The 15,000-nt window shown below is 31.5% G+C and overlaps 1 protein-coding gene across 1 annotated transcript in view; it reads right to left on the bottom strand.

Moving 5' to 3' along the window:
- The window catches only part of aebp1b (AE binding protein 1b), a 72,112-nt gene that overhangs the window by 22,035 nt on the left and 35,077 nt on the right, over positions 1-15,000 (bottom strand). Inside the window, 4 exon segments of the mRNA XM_039804055.1 lie at positions 645-733; positions 2,486-2,634; positions 7,723-7,786; positions 14,807-14,883. Of these exon segments, the coding sequence (XP_039659989.1) occupies positions 645-733; positions 2,486-2,634; positions 7,723-7,786; positions 14,807-14,883 (379 nt within the window).

Below are 15,000 nucleotides of genomic sequence, written 5' to 3'. Positions count from 1 at the left end.
GCTGTATGTGCGGATACCTTCCTGTGTGTTTTTCGGCTGTATGTGCAGATAGCTTCCTGTGTGTTTTCGGCTGTATGTGCGGATACCTTCCTCTGTGTTTTTGGCTGTATCTGTGTTCGGCTGTATGTCGCAGGCTTCCTGTGTGTTTTCAGCTGTATGTGCGGATACCTTCCTGTGTGTTTTCGGCTGTATGCGGATACCTTCCTCTGTGTTTTTGGCTGTATGCGCGGATACCTTCCTGTGTGTTTTCGGCTGTATGTGCGGATACCTTCCTGTGTGTTTTCAGCTGTATGTGCGGATACCTTCCTGTGTGTTTTCGGCTGTATGTGCGGATGCTTTCCTGTGTGTTTTCGGCTGTATGTGCGGATGCCTTCCTGTGTGTTTTCGGCTGTATGTGCGGATACCTTCCTGTGTGTTTTCGGCTGTATGTGCAGATACCTTCCTGTGTATTTTCGGCTGTATGTGCGGATGCTTTCCTGTGTGTTTTCGGCTGTATGTGCGGATGCTTTCCTTTTTTTCGGCTGTATGTGCGGATAGCTTCCTGTGTGTTTTCGGCTGTATGTGCAGATACCTTCCCGTGTGTTTTCGGCTGTATGTGCAGATAGCTTCCTGTGTGTTTTTCGGCTGTATGTGCAGATACTCACCGCGACCATCTCAGAGTAGCCGTGATGTTTGAACTCCAAGTAATCCACCGGAGTCACTTCATTGTGCCGGTATTGAACGTCCACTGGATCTGTGTAACAAACAGAGAACAAATATCCATGTAGTGTTGCCTAAAATCATCCTGATGATCGGCGCTGCTTCCCCAGAGAGCGGGAACTCCTCCAGAGACCGCCGCCTGTTTAGCGCTCCGCTAACTTGAATGAGGATTAAATGATTCAATCGTACGACTCTTCTAGACCAGTGGTTCTCAAGCTTCTTTCAATAATGTTCCCCCTTTGAACAGTGTTTTTAAAGGGATACTCCACCGTTTGTTGAAATAGTTCTTAATTAATTAATTAATTATTAATTTCTTGAAATAGCTGTAGATAGGTGGGCCAACCATTTTTTGTCTCAGTGCAAGTAATTAGATTGTTTTTTTGTCTTTTGTTGGCTCACTTTTACTCACAACATGCTAACCGGCAACATAGGATTCACTATGCTAAGCTAACTAGCGGCGGCGCTGCCGGTGTTGCACCGGACTAAAACAATGCATGCACAAAAAATGCGTTGGCCCACCTATCTACAGCTAGGGGAGACCGTGATAAGACCTATTTCAACAAATGGTGGCATATCCCTTTAAGTCATGTACCCCCTAACCAGCGCAAATAATATTTGGTAGAAATAAAAGTCTCTATAAAGAGGAAGAATACAGCAATGTCAGCGATAGATTTACTAAACAACAGCCTTGGACCTGGAAAACATTTAAATGATGATGGAAAAAGGTGAAAAGATGGTAGAAAGAAGGAAGGAAGGCAAGAATAGGTCGAAAATAGTAATAAAAACTGTTTAAAAAAGACACAGAAGAAAGAAGGAAGGACACACTAGGACGACAAAAGGGGCAAAAAAATCCAAAAAGCAACAAACTTTGAAAAAAGCTGAAAAAAAACTTTTAAAAACTTTGAAAAAAGCTGAAGAAAGGCAAGAATAGGTCAAAACAAACGACAAAACAAAAAAATAAAAAAAGTGACAAACTTCAAAATCAGTGACTGGGGGGGAAGGGGGGGCTGGTCTTTTTCTGAAGTTTTTGCCACTTTTTTCAACGTTTTTGTGGCTTTTAATGACTTTTCTCTCGCCTTTTTTCAAATGTTTTCCAACATTTGTCGTTTTGGTTGTTTTTGTGTCTTTTTACCGATTTTTTTTTTTTTTTTTTAGACAATTTTGTTTTTATTTGACCAAGACAAATTTACTTTGGGACAAAAAAATAAAAATCTTTCTCCGCGTGAGTCAGAGGGGAAAAAGTCTTATTGGTCCAGAGGGCATCACATGACGGGCTGGGAGTTGTAGTTCCACTGTTTGGACACTATCTTCCTGGATCACTTCCTGTTGGCCTAACCAACGGGTGATGTCACTGATGCTACAGCCATGGTCCACAGGATTTCTTTTGTGGTGTAATATTGTAAATCTCTTTATTTTATTTGGTAAGTTCCATATCCACGAGGCAACATTTTCCAGTTCAACACCTTGCTTCAAACTATTCCAGGTTGAATTTGACATGTTGTACTTTGAGTCTCTTAAGTTGGTATCCAATAAGAAAGCTATCTTAATATCTGATGTCTACTCAGACCTCTTTGTTTAAGTGCTCCTGCTGTCTTTATTTTTAACGTTCTTGAAAGTCTGTCCCTTTTTGTTTCCTTTATTTTCCTCTGTTTAGACTCTTACTTTGTTTTTTACTTTCATATATTATTTGTATATATGTTTGTATCCTATTTGTTTACGTATTGCGATGATTGAATTCCTGTAAACTGTCTTGAAATAAAGTGTGCATGTGTGTTTAAAGGCTCACCGGGCACGGGGCAGCCGAGCACCTCCAGCCTCATGCACAGAGAGCCGTTCCAGCTCTGAGGGAGGATCCGGACGTACCGGGAAACAACCGGCACCGCCAGCTGGTTCATCACCGGGGTGTCCTTATCGCTGTTACCAAAGAACAGCTGGGGAGAGAGAGGGAGGGGAAGGGAGGGGAGGGAGGGGAGGGAGGGAGGGAGGAGGGAGGGAGGGAGGAGGGAGGAGGGAGGAGGGAGGGAGGGAGGGAGGGAGGGAGGAGGGAGGGAGGAGGGAGGGAGGGAGGAGGGAGGGAGGGAGGGAGGAGGGAGGGAGGAGGGAGGGAGGGAGGGAGGGAGGGAGGGAGGAGGGAGGAGAGGGAGGGAGGGAGGGAGGGAGGGAGGGAGGGAGGAGGGAGGGAGGGGAGGGAGGGAGGGAGGAGGGAGGGGAGGGAGGAGGGAGGGAGGAGGAGGGAGGAGGGAGAGAGGGAGGAGGGAGGGAGGGAGGGAGGGAGGGGGAGGGAGGGAGGGAGGAGGGAGGAGGGAGGGAGGGAGGAGGGAGGGAGGAGGGAGGGAGGGAGGAGGGAGGGAGGGAGGGAGGAGGGAGGAGGGAGGGAGGGAGGGAGGGGAGGGAGGGAGGGAGGAGGGAGGGAGGGAGGGAGGGAGGGAGGAGGGAGGGAGGATAGGGAGGAGGAGGGAGGGGAGGGAGGAGGAGGAGGAGGGAGGGAGGGAGGGAGGGAGGAGGGGAGGAGGGGAGGAGGGAGGAGGAGGGAGGGAGGAAGGGAGGGGAGGAAGGGGAGGGAGAGGGAGGGGAAGGGGGAGAAGTGACCTTTAGCGCAGTGAGCCAGTATATCTCCAATACGTAAATGGGTGAATTAAGGGTTTATTTCAACCAAAACCAGAGTGGTGATTATATGGAACAGTGGAAAGATGAACCAAGACGGGCTTTTTGGTAGTTTTATTATAGTTTCTGTCCACTTTGAATGAAGTGTGGTTTTAATTTTACGATAAAAAGTCCTGATTATTACATGGAGTCTGGTGGAGATATATGCTAGCTCTATACACCATAAAAAGTCCCGATTATTTACATGGAGTCTGGTGGAGATATGCTGGCTCTATACACGCTTAAAAGTCCTGAGATTATTTACAGCGGAGTCTGGTGGAGATATGCTGGCCTTATACACGCTAAAAAGTCCTGATATTTTACATGGAGTCTGGTGGTGATATGCTGGCTCTTCACACACACCTAAAAGTCCTGATTATTTACGTGGAGGCCTGGTGGAGTTTGGTGATGGTGATTTTTGGGGTTGTTTCATGTTAAACTAAAAGGATCTTACCTCTTTAACTAAAGGCTCTATCTCCTTGTAGGGATCCATCCCATAATGTTGTTACGTGACACTTAGAATAATAATCTGTAAACAGAAACATGGGAACATAGTCCTGTTGAACAATAACCAAGGTTCCCCTTTAAACTCTTCTTTACTTTACTCACAACAAATCTGCTGTTGACTCTCTTAAAATCTGCTTCTCGGCTGAGCGCCATGGACTCCCCCTTCTTCTCTCTTTATCCTCTTCTTCTCCAGCTTCTTGCAGGCGCATAATCTCTTTCCCCGGGTCGCTTCCTCACGTGGCATGCACAACCACCTGAGGTAGCGAAACCAAGACAGGATCTCTACACACAAATCACAACTTGCCTGCTGTTGTACAATCTCCATCTCCCTCCTCACCTCACACACACACAGGGTAAAGGTACACTCTAGCTTCATAATACACAATAATAATAATAATAATAATCAATAATAAAAAGGAAACAAATATTGTAAAAATATATATTAAATTTAAAATATATATATAAAATAATTTTAAAAAGTTAGAAAATAAAGTAAAAGAAGCAAACACAAAAAATAATTGAATAAATAAAAACTAAAATAAAAAATTCTAAACAAAATATATAAAAATAATAAAAAATAGAAAATAAAATGAAAAATGAAAGAAATAATCATATATAAATAACAACTAACTAAACAATGAAAATAATAAAAAATAAATATATAGACTCAAAGCTAAGTTAATTAACAGAAAATATATATAAAAACAAATAAAAATAATTATAAAATGAAAATATATGGTTTTTCAAAATAAAAAAAATGAAAATTAAGAAAATAAAAATAAAAACAATTATAAAACTGAAAAATAAATTTAAAAATGTAATAAAAATAACTAAAAAATTTAGAAAATAATAATAAAAACAATTATAAAATGAAAAAAAAATGTAATTAAAAATGATATAAAATAATTAAAAAAAAAATAACAAATAAAAGAAATATATAAAAATAATAACGTTATTAAAATAAAAATAAAGAATGCAAAACAAAAAAATACCTGAATAAATAAAACTAAAAATAAAAATTAAAACATATAGAAAAAAATAATAAAAAAAAGAAAATAAAATGAAAAATAAATGAAATAATATATATAAAAAAATAAGCATTAAACAATGAAAAATAAATAAAAAAATAAATATATAGACTCAGATACGTTAACAGAAAATATATATAAACAAAAAAAAATAAAATTATTAAAAAAATGAAAAATATATGGTTTTTCAAAATAAAATAAAAATAAAAAAATTATAAAAAATTAAGAAAAATAAATAAAAAAAAAACAATTATAAAACTGAAAAATAAAATTTAAAAAATGTAATAAAAATAACTAAAAATTTAGGAAAATAATAAAAAAACAATATATAAAATGAAAAAAAAAAATTGTAGTCAAAAAAATGATATAAATAAAATTAAAAAAAATAACAAACAAATAAAAAGAAATATATAGAAAATAATAACGTTATTAAAATAAAATAAAGAATGCAAAACAAAAAATAATTGAATAAATAAAAAAATAAAATAAAAAAATTAAAAACATATAGAAAAATAATAAAAAATAGGAAAAAAAATGAAAATAAAATGAAATACTTATAAAAAAAAAAATAAGCATTAAACAATGAAAAATAAATAAAAATAAAATATATAGACCTCAGTTAAGTTAACAGAAAAAATATATATAAAACAAATAAAAATAATTATAAAAATGAAAAATATATGGTTTTTCAAAATAAAAATCAAAAAATAAAAAAAAATTATAAAAAATTAAGAAAATAAATAAAAATAAAACAATTATAAAACTGAAAATAAGGAAAAAAATTTAATAAAAAATAACTAAAAATTTAGGAAAATAATAATAAAAACAATTATAAAATGAAAAAAAATATTATTGTAGTCAAAATAAAATACAATTTTTGGAAAATAATAATAATTCAATTTCAATAATAAATAAATAAATAAATAAATATATAATATATATATATATATATATATATAATATATAATATATATATATATATATATATATATACACAGTGCCTCATAAAGTATTCGTTCTCTTGAACGTGCTTCCACCTTTGCCACATTTCAGTCCTCAAACATAAAGATATAAAACTGTAATTTTTTGTGAAGAATCAACGAACGAGTGGGTCCCACTATGAAGGGGAACGAAATTCATTGGCTATTTCAAACTTTTTTTAACAAATAAAAAAACTGAAAAATGGGCGGGCAAAATTATTCAGCCCCCTTTACTTTCAGTGCAGCAAACTCTTCCAGAAGTTCAGTGAGGATCTCTGAATGATCCAATGTTGACCTAAATGACTAATGATGATAAATAGAATCCAGCTGTGTGTAATCGTCTCTCCTGTGATAAATGCACCTGCTCTGTGATAGTCTCTTAGAGGTCCGCTTTAAGCTGCCAGAGCATCATGAAGAACAAGGAACACACCGTAGGGGTCCGGAGATACTGTTGTGGGAAAAGTTTAAAGTCGGATTTGGATACAAAAGATTTCCCAAGCTTTAAACATCCCAAGGAGCACTGTGCGGCCATAATATTGAAATGGAAGGAGTATCAGACCACTACAACTATCGAAGACCCGCCGTCCCTCTAAACTTTCAGCTCATACAAGGAGAAGACTGATCAGAGATGCAGCTAAGAGGCTCCATGATCACTCTGGATGAACTGGTTAGAGATCTACAGCTGAGGTGGGAGACTCTGTCCATATGACAACAATCAGTCGTATACTGCACAAAATCTGGCCTCTTTATGGAAGAGTGGCAAGAAGAAAGCCATTTTTAAAGATATCCATAAAAAGTCGCTTAAAGTTTGCCAAAAGCCACCTGGGAGACACACCCAAACATGTGGAAGAAGGTGCTGTGGTCAGATGAAACCAAAATCCAACTTTTGGGCAACAATGCAAAACGCTATGTTTTGGCGTAAAGCACACACAGCTCATCAACCTCTGAACACACTCATACCCACTGTCCAACATGGTGGTGGCAGCATCATGGTTTGGGCCTGCTTTTCTTCAGCAGGGACAGGGAAGATGGTTAAAATTGATGGGAAGATGGATGGAGCCAAATACAGGACCATTCTGGAAGAAAACCTGGATGGAGTCTGCAAAAAGACCTTGAGACTGGGACGGAGATTTGTCTTCCAACAAGACAATGATCCAAAACATAAAGCAAAAATCCTACAATGGAGTGGTTCACAAATAAACATATCCAGGTGTTAGAATGGCCAAGTCAAAGTCCAGACCTGAATCCAATCGAGAATCTGTGGAAAGAACTGAAAACTGCTGTTCACAAACGCTCTCCATCCAACCTCACTGAGCTCCGAGCTGTTTTGGTAAGGAGGAATGGGCAAAATGTCAGTCTCCATGTGCAAAACTGATAGAGACATACCCCAAGCTTAATTCTTACAGCTGTTAATCGCAGCAAAAAGGTGCGCTGCAAAGTATTAACTTAAGGGGGCTGAATAATTTTGCACGCCCAATATTTCAGTATTTTTATTTGTTTAAAAGGTTTGAAATATCCAATAAATTTTCGCCCACTTCATGATTAGTGTCCCAATTGTTGTTGATTCTTCACAAAAATTACAGTTTTATATCTTTATGTTTGAGGCCTGAAATGTGGCAAAAGGCCTAAAAGTTCAGGGGCAATACTTTCAAGCACGAAAAAAATATATATATATATATATAGATATATATATATATATATATATATATATATATATATATATATATATATATATATATATATACATAAAAAAATAATCATAAAGAAAAAATATAAAAATGAGAAATACTAATAAAGCATGTATAGCCGGTGCTGCCGTACGCTGGACTAGATGTTTAAATTTAAACTTCGTCAGCGGTTCTTACCTCTCCGAAGCCGCCCTTCCCGAGAACTCGGTACTGTCTGAAGGTGTCTTTGGTGATGGGCTGCCTGACAGAACACACACACACACAGAGTCAGAATCATTACACTCACACACACACACACACACAGAGTCAGAATCATTACACACACACACACACACACACACACACACACACACACACACACACACACACACACACACACACACACACACACACAGAGTCAGAATCATTACACACACACACACACACACACACACACACAATACACACACAATATACACACACACACACACAGAGTCAGAATCATCAACACAAACACACACACACACACACACAACACACATACCAAATAATAACACACACACAGAGTCAGAATCATTACACACTACACACACAAAAACACAAATACAACACACACACACACACACAGTCAGAATCATTACACATAATAACACATACACACACACACAGAGTCAGAATCATTACAAACACCACACTAATACACACCAAACAATACACACACAGTCAGAATCATTACATACACAAACACACAATAATAATACACACAATACACACATACACAGTCAGAATCATTACATATCAATAATAACACTACACACACACAGTCAGAATCATTACACTACTACTACACACACAGAGTCAGAATCATTACAACACATAACAATAATAACAATAACAATAATATCACACAATACACACAGAGTCAGAGTCATAACATACATAATAATCATCACCACACACAGAGAGTCAGTAAATCATTACACACATAATATCACATCAATATCATCATCAATAACACACACATACACAGAGTCAGAGTCATTACCCACAATAATACCACACACACACACAATATCACACACACATCACACACATCAATACATATCATCAATCTCACCAATCAGCTCAGAGTTCAAGTGGTCCCTCTCAGAGATCATTGACTAGCTGATTAGCTGACTAGCTGACTAGCTGATTAGCTGACTAGCTGATTAGCTGACTTGCTGACTAGCTGATTTGCTGACTAGCTGACTAGCTGATTAGCTGACTAGCTGATTAGCTGACTAGCTGACTAGCTGATTAGCTGACTAGCTGACTAGCTGACTTGCTGACTAGCTGATTTGCTGACTAGCTGATTAGCTGACTAACTGATTAGCTGACTTGCTGACTAGCTGATTTGCTGACTAGCTGATTTGCTGATTAGCTGATTTGCTGACTAGCTGACTAGCTGAGTAGCAGACTAGCTGATTTGCTGACTAGCTGAGTAGCTGACTAGCTGATTAGCTGACTAGCTGATTTGCTGACTAGCTGACTAGCTGATTTGCTGACTAGCTGATTTGCTGACTAGCTGAGTAGCTGACTAGCTGACTAGCTGATTTGCTGACTAGCTGAGTAGCTGACTAGCTGATTTGCTGACTAGCTGATTTGCTGATTTGCTGACTAGCTGACTAGCTGAGTAGCAGACTAGCTGATTTGCTGACTAGCTGAGTAGCTGACTAGCTGAGTAGCTGACTAGCTGAGTAGCTGACTAGCTGATTTGCTGACTAGCTGATTAGCTGAGTAGCAGACTAGCTGATTTGCTGACTAGCTGATTTGCTGACTAGCTGACTAGCTGACTAGCTTAGTAGCTGACTAGCTGATTTGCTGACTAGCTGAGTAGCTGACTAGCTGATTTGCTGACTAGCTGATTAGCTGACTAGCTGATTTGCTGACTAGCTGAGTAGCTGACTAGCTGATTAGCTGACTAGCTGATTTGCTGACTAGCTGACTAGCTGACTAGCTGATTTGCTGACTAGCTGACTAGCTGACTAGCTGAGTAGCTGATTAGCTGACTAGCGGATTTTGCTTGACCAGCTTGACTAGCTGATTTGCTGACTAGCTGATTTTCGGACTAGCGGACTAGCTGAGTAGCTGACTAGCTGATTTGCTGACTAGCTGACTTGCTGACTTAGCTGATTTGCTGATTAGCTGACTTGCTTGACTAGCTGACCTTGCTGACTTTGGCTGACTTGCTGATTTGCTGACTAGCCCAAGACTTAGTATTTGTTGACTAGCTGATTTTGCTGACTAGCTGACTAGCTGACTAGCTGATTAGCTGACTAGCTGACTAGCTGATTAGCGATGACTAGCTGACTAAGCTGACTAGCTGACTAGGTTGATTTGTTGACTAGCTGACTACTGACTAGCTGACTAGCTGATTTGTTGACTAGCTGACAGCTGACTAGCTGACTAGCCGCATCTCCTCGAGCATCTTCCACTGCAGGAAGCGGCCGGAAGAAACATGCTGTCTCTGGTAGTCCAGGAAGGATCCTCCCACCAGTAGCAGGTGAATCAACCTGAACCCACTACCACCCACAAAAATATAATATAATATATATTTTATATAACATATATAAATACTATAACAATATAATATACTATAACTATTATATATTATATTACTATAACATATCACTAATATTTATTACTATAAATATCAATTATATATTTACATAACATAATAATTATATAACATATAATTATATATTAAATAACATATCCTATATTTACTATAATATTATATATTATTTACTATAACATAATACTATAATATTATAATAAATATCTTTATATTTAAACTAATACATAAATAATTTTATATTACTATAACATACCTAATATTCTACATTATATTATATTATATATAACAACATACATTATAAACATATTCTATACTATATTACTATAACATACCACTTATATATTATATATATAAATTTCTATAAAATACTATAACATATTATATATTATTATATACATACAATAATAAAAACATTCATATAAATATAACATCTATTTATTATATACATATTCATATATATATTACTATAACATATTCATATATATATTACTATAAATACCACTTATATATATAATATAACATCATTATTTATATAATTATTATTACATATTCTATTTAAACATACATATTTTATTTATAACATTTTATATATATATAACATTTATATTTATATATTAAATATTCATATTTATATTACTATAACATATTCAATTATTCTTACATACACTATATTTAATTATATAATATATATATTATATACTATAACATATTCATTCTATATTATATAACATACCTTATATTTATATTATATAACTTTCTTTTATATAACATATTATTAACATAATTATTACATTCATTTTATAAACACTATATATATACCTATTTATATTACATTTCTATATATATAAATACATATATTATTAAATATTTTTAATACTTAACATACATTCATATACCACATAACATATAATAATTATAACATAAATACATAACATAATACATAACATAAAAACTAAAATAATAACATAATAATAAATTTATATATAAAATAATACCATTTATTATATAACATAAATAAAACTATAAATATAACATATTATATATTATATTATAAACAAAACTATAAATACAACAATAACATAAATAACATAAAACATATCTATAAATAAATAATCTAATACTAAACATTTATATTTATATTATATAACATATTATTATTTATATAACATAAATATAAACAATTATATATAAATTTAATAACATAAATAACAAAAATAAAAAAAAAAAAAATAAACAATAAATAATAAAAAATTATAAATCAAAAAAAAACAAATATAAAATTTTAATAAAAATTTAAAAATAACAATAATATAAATAAAAAAAACAAAAATCAAAAAAATACTTAAAAATACATATCTTATAAAATAAAAAATAATAAATACAAAAAAAAAAAATAAATTATATTAAAATACATAACATACATATTATATTATATAACATTCATAAATTACTAAACATACTAATAATAAATTAAATTAAAAATACATATTATATAACATTTCATATATTATATTACTATAACATATTTATATATTATATATATAACATATTCATATATTATATTACTATAACATATTCATATATTATTTATATAACATTTTAAATAATACTACTATATAACATACAAATAAAATAACTATATAACATATATAAATAATAAATATTATAATATAACATATTCATATATTATATTATATAACATACCATAATATATTACATAACATACCATTCATATATTATATTACTATAACATATTTATATATTATATTACTATAACATATTATATATTACTATAACATACCATTCATATATTATATTATATAACATATTCATATATATATTACTATAACATATTATATATTATATTATATAACATATTTATATATTATATACTATAACATATTCATATATTATATTATATAACATATTTATATATTATATTACTATAACATATTTATATATTATATTACTATAACATATTCATATATTATATTACTATAACATATTTATATATTATATTACTATAACATATTTATATATTATATTACTATAACATATTCATATATTATATTACTATAACATATTCATATATTATATTACTATAACATATTCATATATTATATTACTATAACATATTTATATATTATATTATATAACATATTTATATATTATATTACTATAACATATGTATATATTATATTACTATAACATATGTATATATTATATTACTATAACATATCACTTATATATCATATTACTATAACATACCACTTATATATTATATTACTATAACATACCACTTATATATTATATTACTATAACATACCACTTATATATATTATATTACTATAACATATTCATATATTATATGACTATAACATACCACTTATATATTATATTACTATAACATATTCATATACTATATTACTATAACATACCACTTATATATTATATTACTATAACATTTCATATATTATATTACTATAACATATTCATATATTATATACTATAACATATTCATATATTATATTATATAAAATATTCATATACTATATTACTATAACATTTCATATATTATATTACTATAACATATTTATATATTATATTACTATAACATATTCATATATTATATTACTATAACATATTTATATATTATATTACTATAACATATTATATATTATTTACTATAACATATTCATATATTATATTAATAACATATTTATATATTATATTACTATAACATATTCATATATTATATTACTATAACATATTCTATATTATATTACTATAACATATTTATATATTATATTACTATAACATATTCATATATTATATTACTATAACATACCATTCATATATTTATACTATAACATATTCATATTTATATTTATAACATTTCATATATTATATTACTATAACATATTCATATATTATATTACTATAACATATTCATATATTATATTACTATAACATATTCATATATTATATTACTATAACATATTCATATACTATATTACTATAACATATTTATATATTATATTACTATAACATATTTATATATTATATTACTATAACATATTCATATATTATATTACTATAACATATTCATATATTATATTACTATAACATATCCATATATTATATTACTATAACATATTCATATACTATATTACTATAACATATTCATATACTATATTACTATAACATACCACTTATATATTATATTACTATAACATATTCATATATTATATTACTATAACATATTCATATATTATATTACTATAACATATTCATATATTATATTACTATAACATACCATTCATATATTATATTACTATAACATACCATTCATATATTATATTACTATAACATATTTATATATTATATTACTATAACATATGTATATATTATATTACTATAACATATTTATATATTATATTACTATAACATACCATTCATATATTATATTACTATAACATATTCATATATTATATTACTATAACATATTCATATATTATATTACTATAACATATTTATATATTATATTACTATAACATATTCATATATTATATTACTATAACATATTTATATATTATATTACTATAACATATTCATATATTATATTACTATAACATATTCATATATTATATTACTATAAAATATTTATATATTATATTACTATAAATACCATTCATATATTATATTACTATAACATATCACTAATATATTATATTACTATAACATATTTATATATTATATTACTATAACATATTTATATATTATATTACTATAACATATTTATATATTATATTACTATAACATATTCATATATTATATTACTATAACATATCATTCATTCAGCTGAGGACACGGCACAAAGGAGAATATCAGTCTCTTATCAAAAAGGAAAATAATGCAAAGTGTGATCTGAAAATCTCTTTAAATAAATTAACTAAAAGGACCAAGAAAAGCAGTGAAATCTAGAGTATACGTTACACCCAAGGACAAGGAGGCTGAAAAAGGTGACAAGAAAGGCGACAAGAAAGGCGCCAAAAAGGCTGAAAAAGGCGACAAGAAAGGCGACAAGAAAGGAGACAAAAGGGCTGAAAAAGGTGACAAGAAAGGAGACAAAAGGGCTGAAAAAGGTGACAAGAAAGGAGACAAAAGGGCTGAAAAAGGTGACAAGAAAGGAGACAAAAGGGCTGAAAAAGGCGACAAGAAAGGCGACAAAAAGGTGACAAGAAAGGCTGAAAAAGGCGACAAGAAAAGCTGAAAAAGGCGACAAGAAAGGCGACAAGAAAGGCGACAAGAAAGGCGACAAGAAAGGCGACAAGAAAGGCTGAAAAAGGCTGAAAAAGGAGACAAGAAAGACTGAAAAAGGCGACAAGAAAGGCTGAAAAAGGCTGAAAAAGGAGACAAGAAAGACTGAAAAAGGCGACAAGAAAGGCTGAAAAAGGCTGAAAAAGGCGACAAGAAAGGGGACAACAAAGGTGACTAAAAAGGTGACAAGAAAGGCGACAAAAAGGAGACAATAAAAGCGATGAAAACACTGAAAATGGCGACAAGAAAAGGCGACATTAAAGGCGACAAAAACACTGAAAATGGCGACAAGAAAGGAGACAAAAACACTGAAAAAGGCAACAAGAAAGGCGACAAAAAAGTGACAAGAAAGGCGACAAGAAAGGCTGAAAAAAGAGACAAGAAAAGCGACAAGAAAGTTGACAAGAAAGGCGATGAAAACACTGAAAATGGCGACAAAAAGGTGACAAGAAAGGCGACAAAAAGGCGACAAGAAAAGCGACAAGAAAGTTGACAACAAAGGTGAGAAGAAAAGGCGATGAAAACACTGAAAATGGCGA

The sequence above is a fragment of the Perca fluviatilis genome, chromosome 6 (assembly GCF_010015445.1).
Source record: "Perca fluviatilis chromosome 6, GENO_Pfluv_1.0, whole genome shotgun sequence".
NCBI lineage: Eukaryota > Metazoa > Chordata > Actinopteri > Perciformes > Percidae > Perca > Perca fluviatilis.
This window is presented reverse-complemented; position numbering and strand designations above follow the sequence as displayed.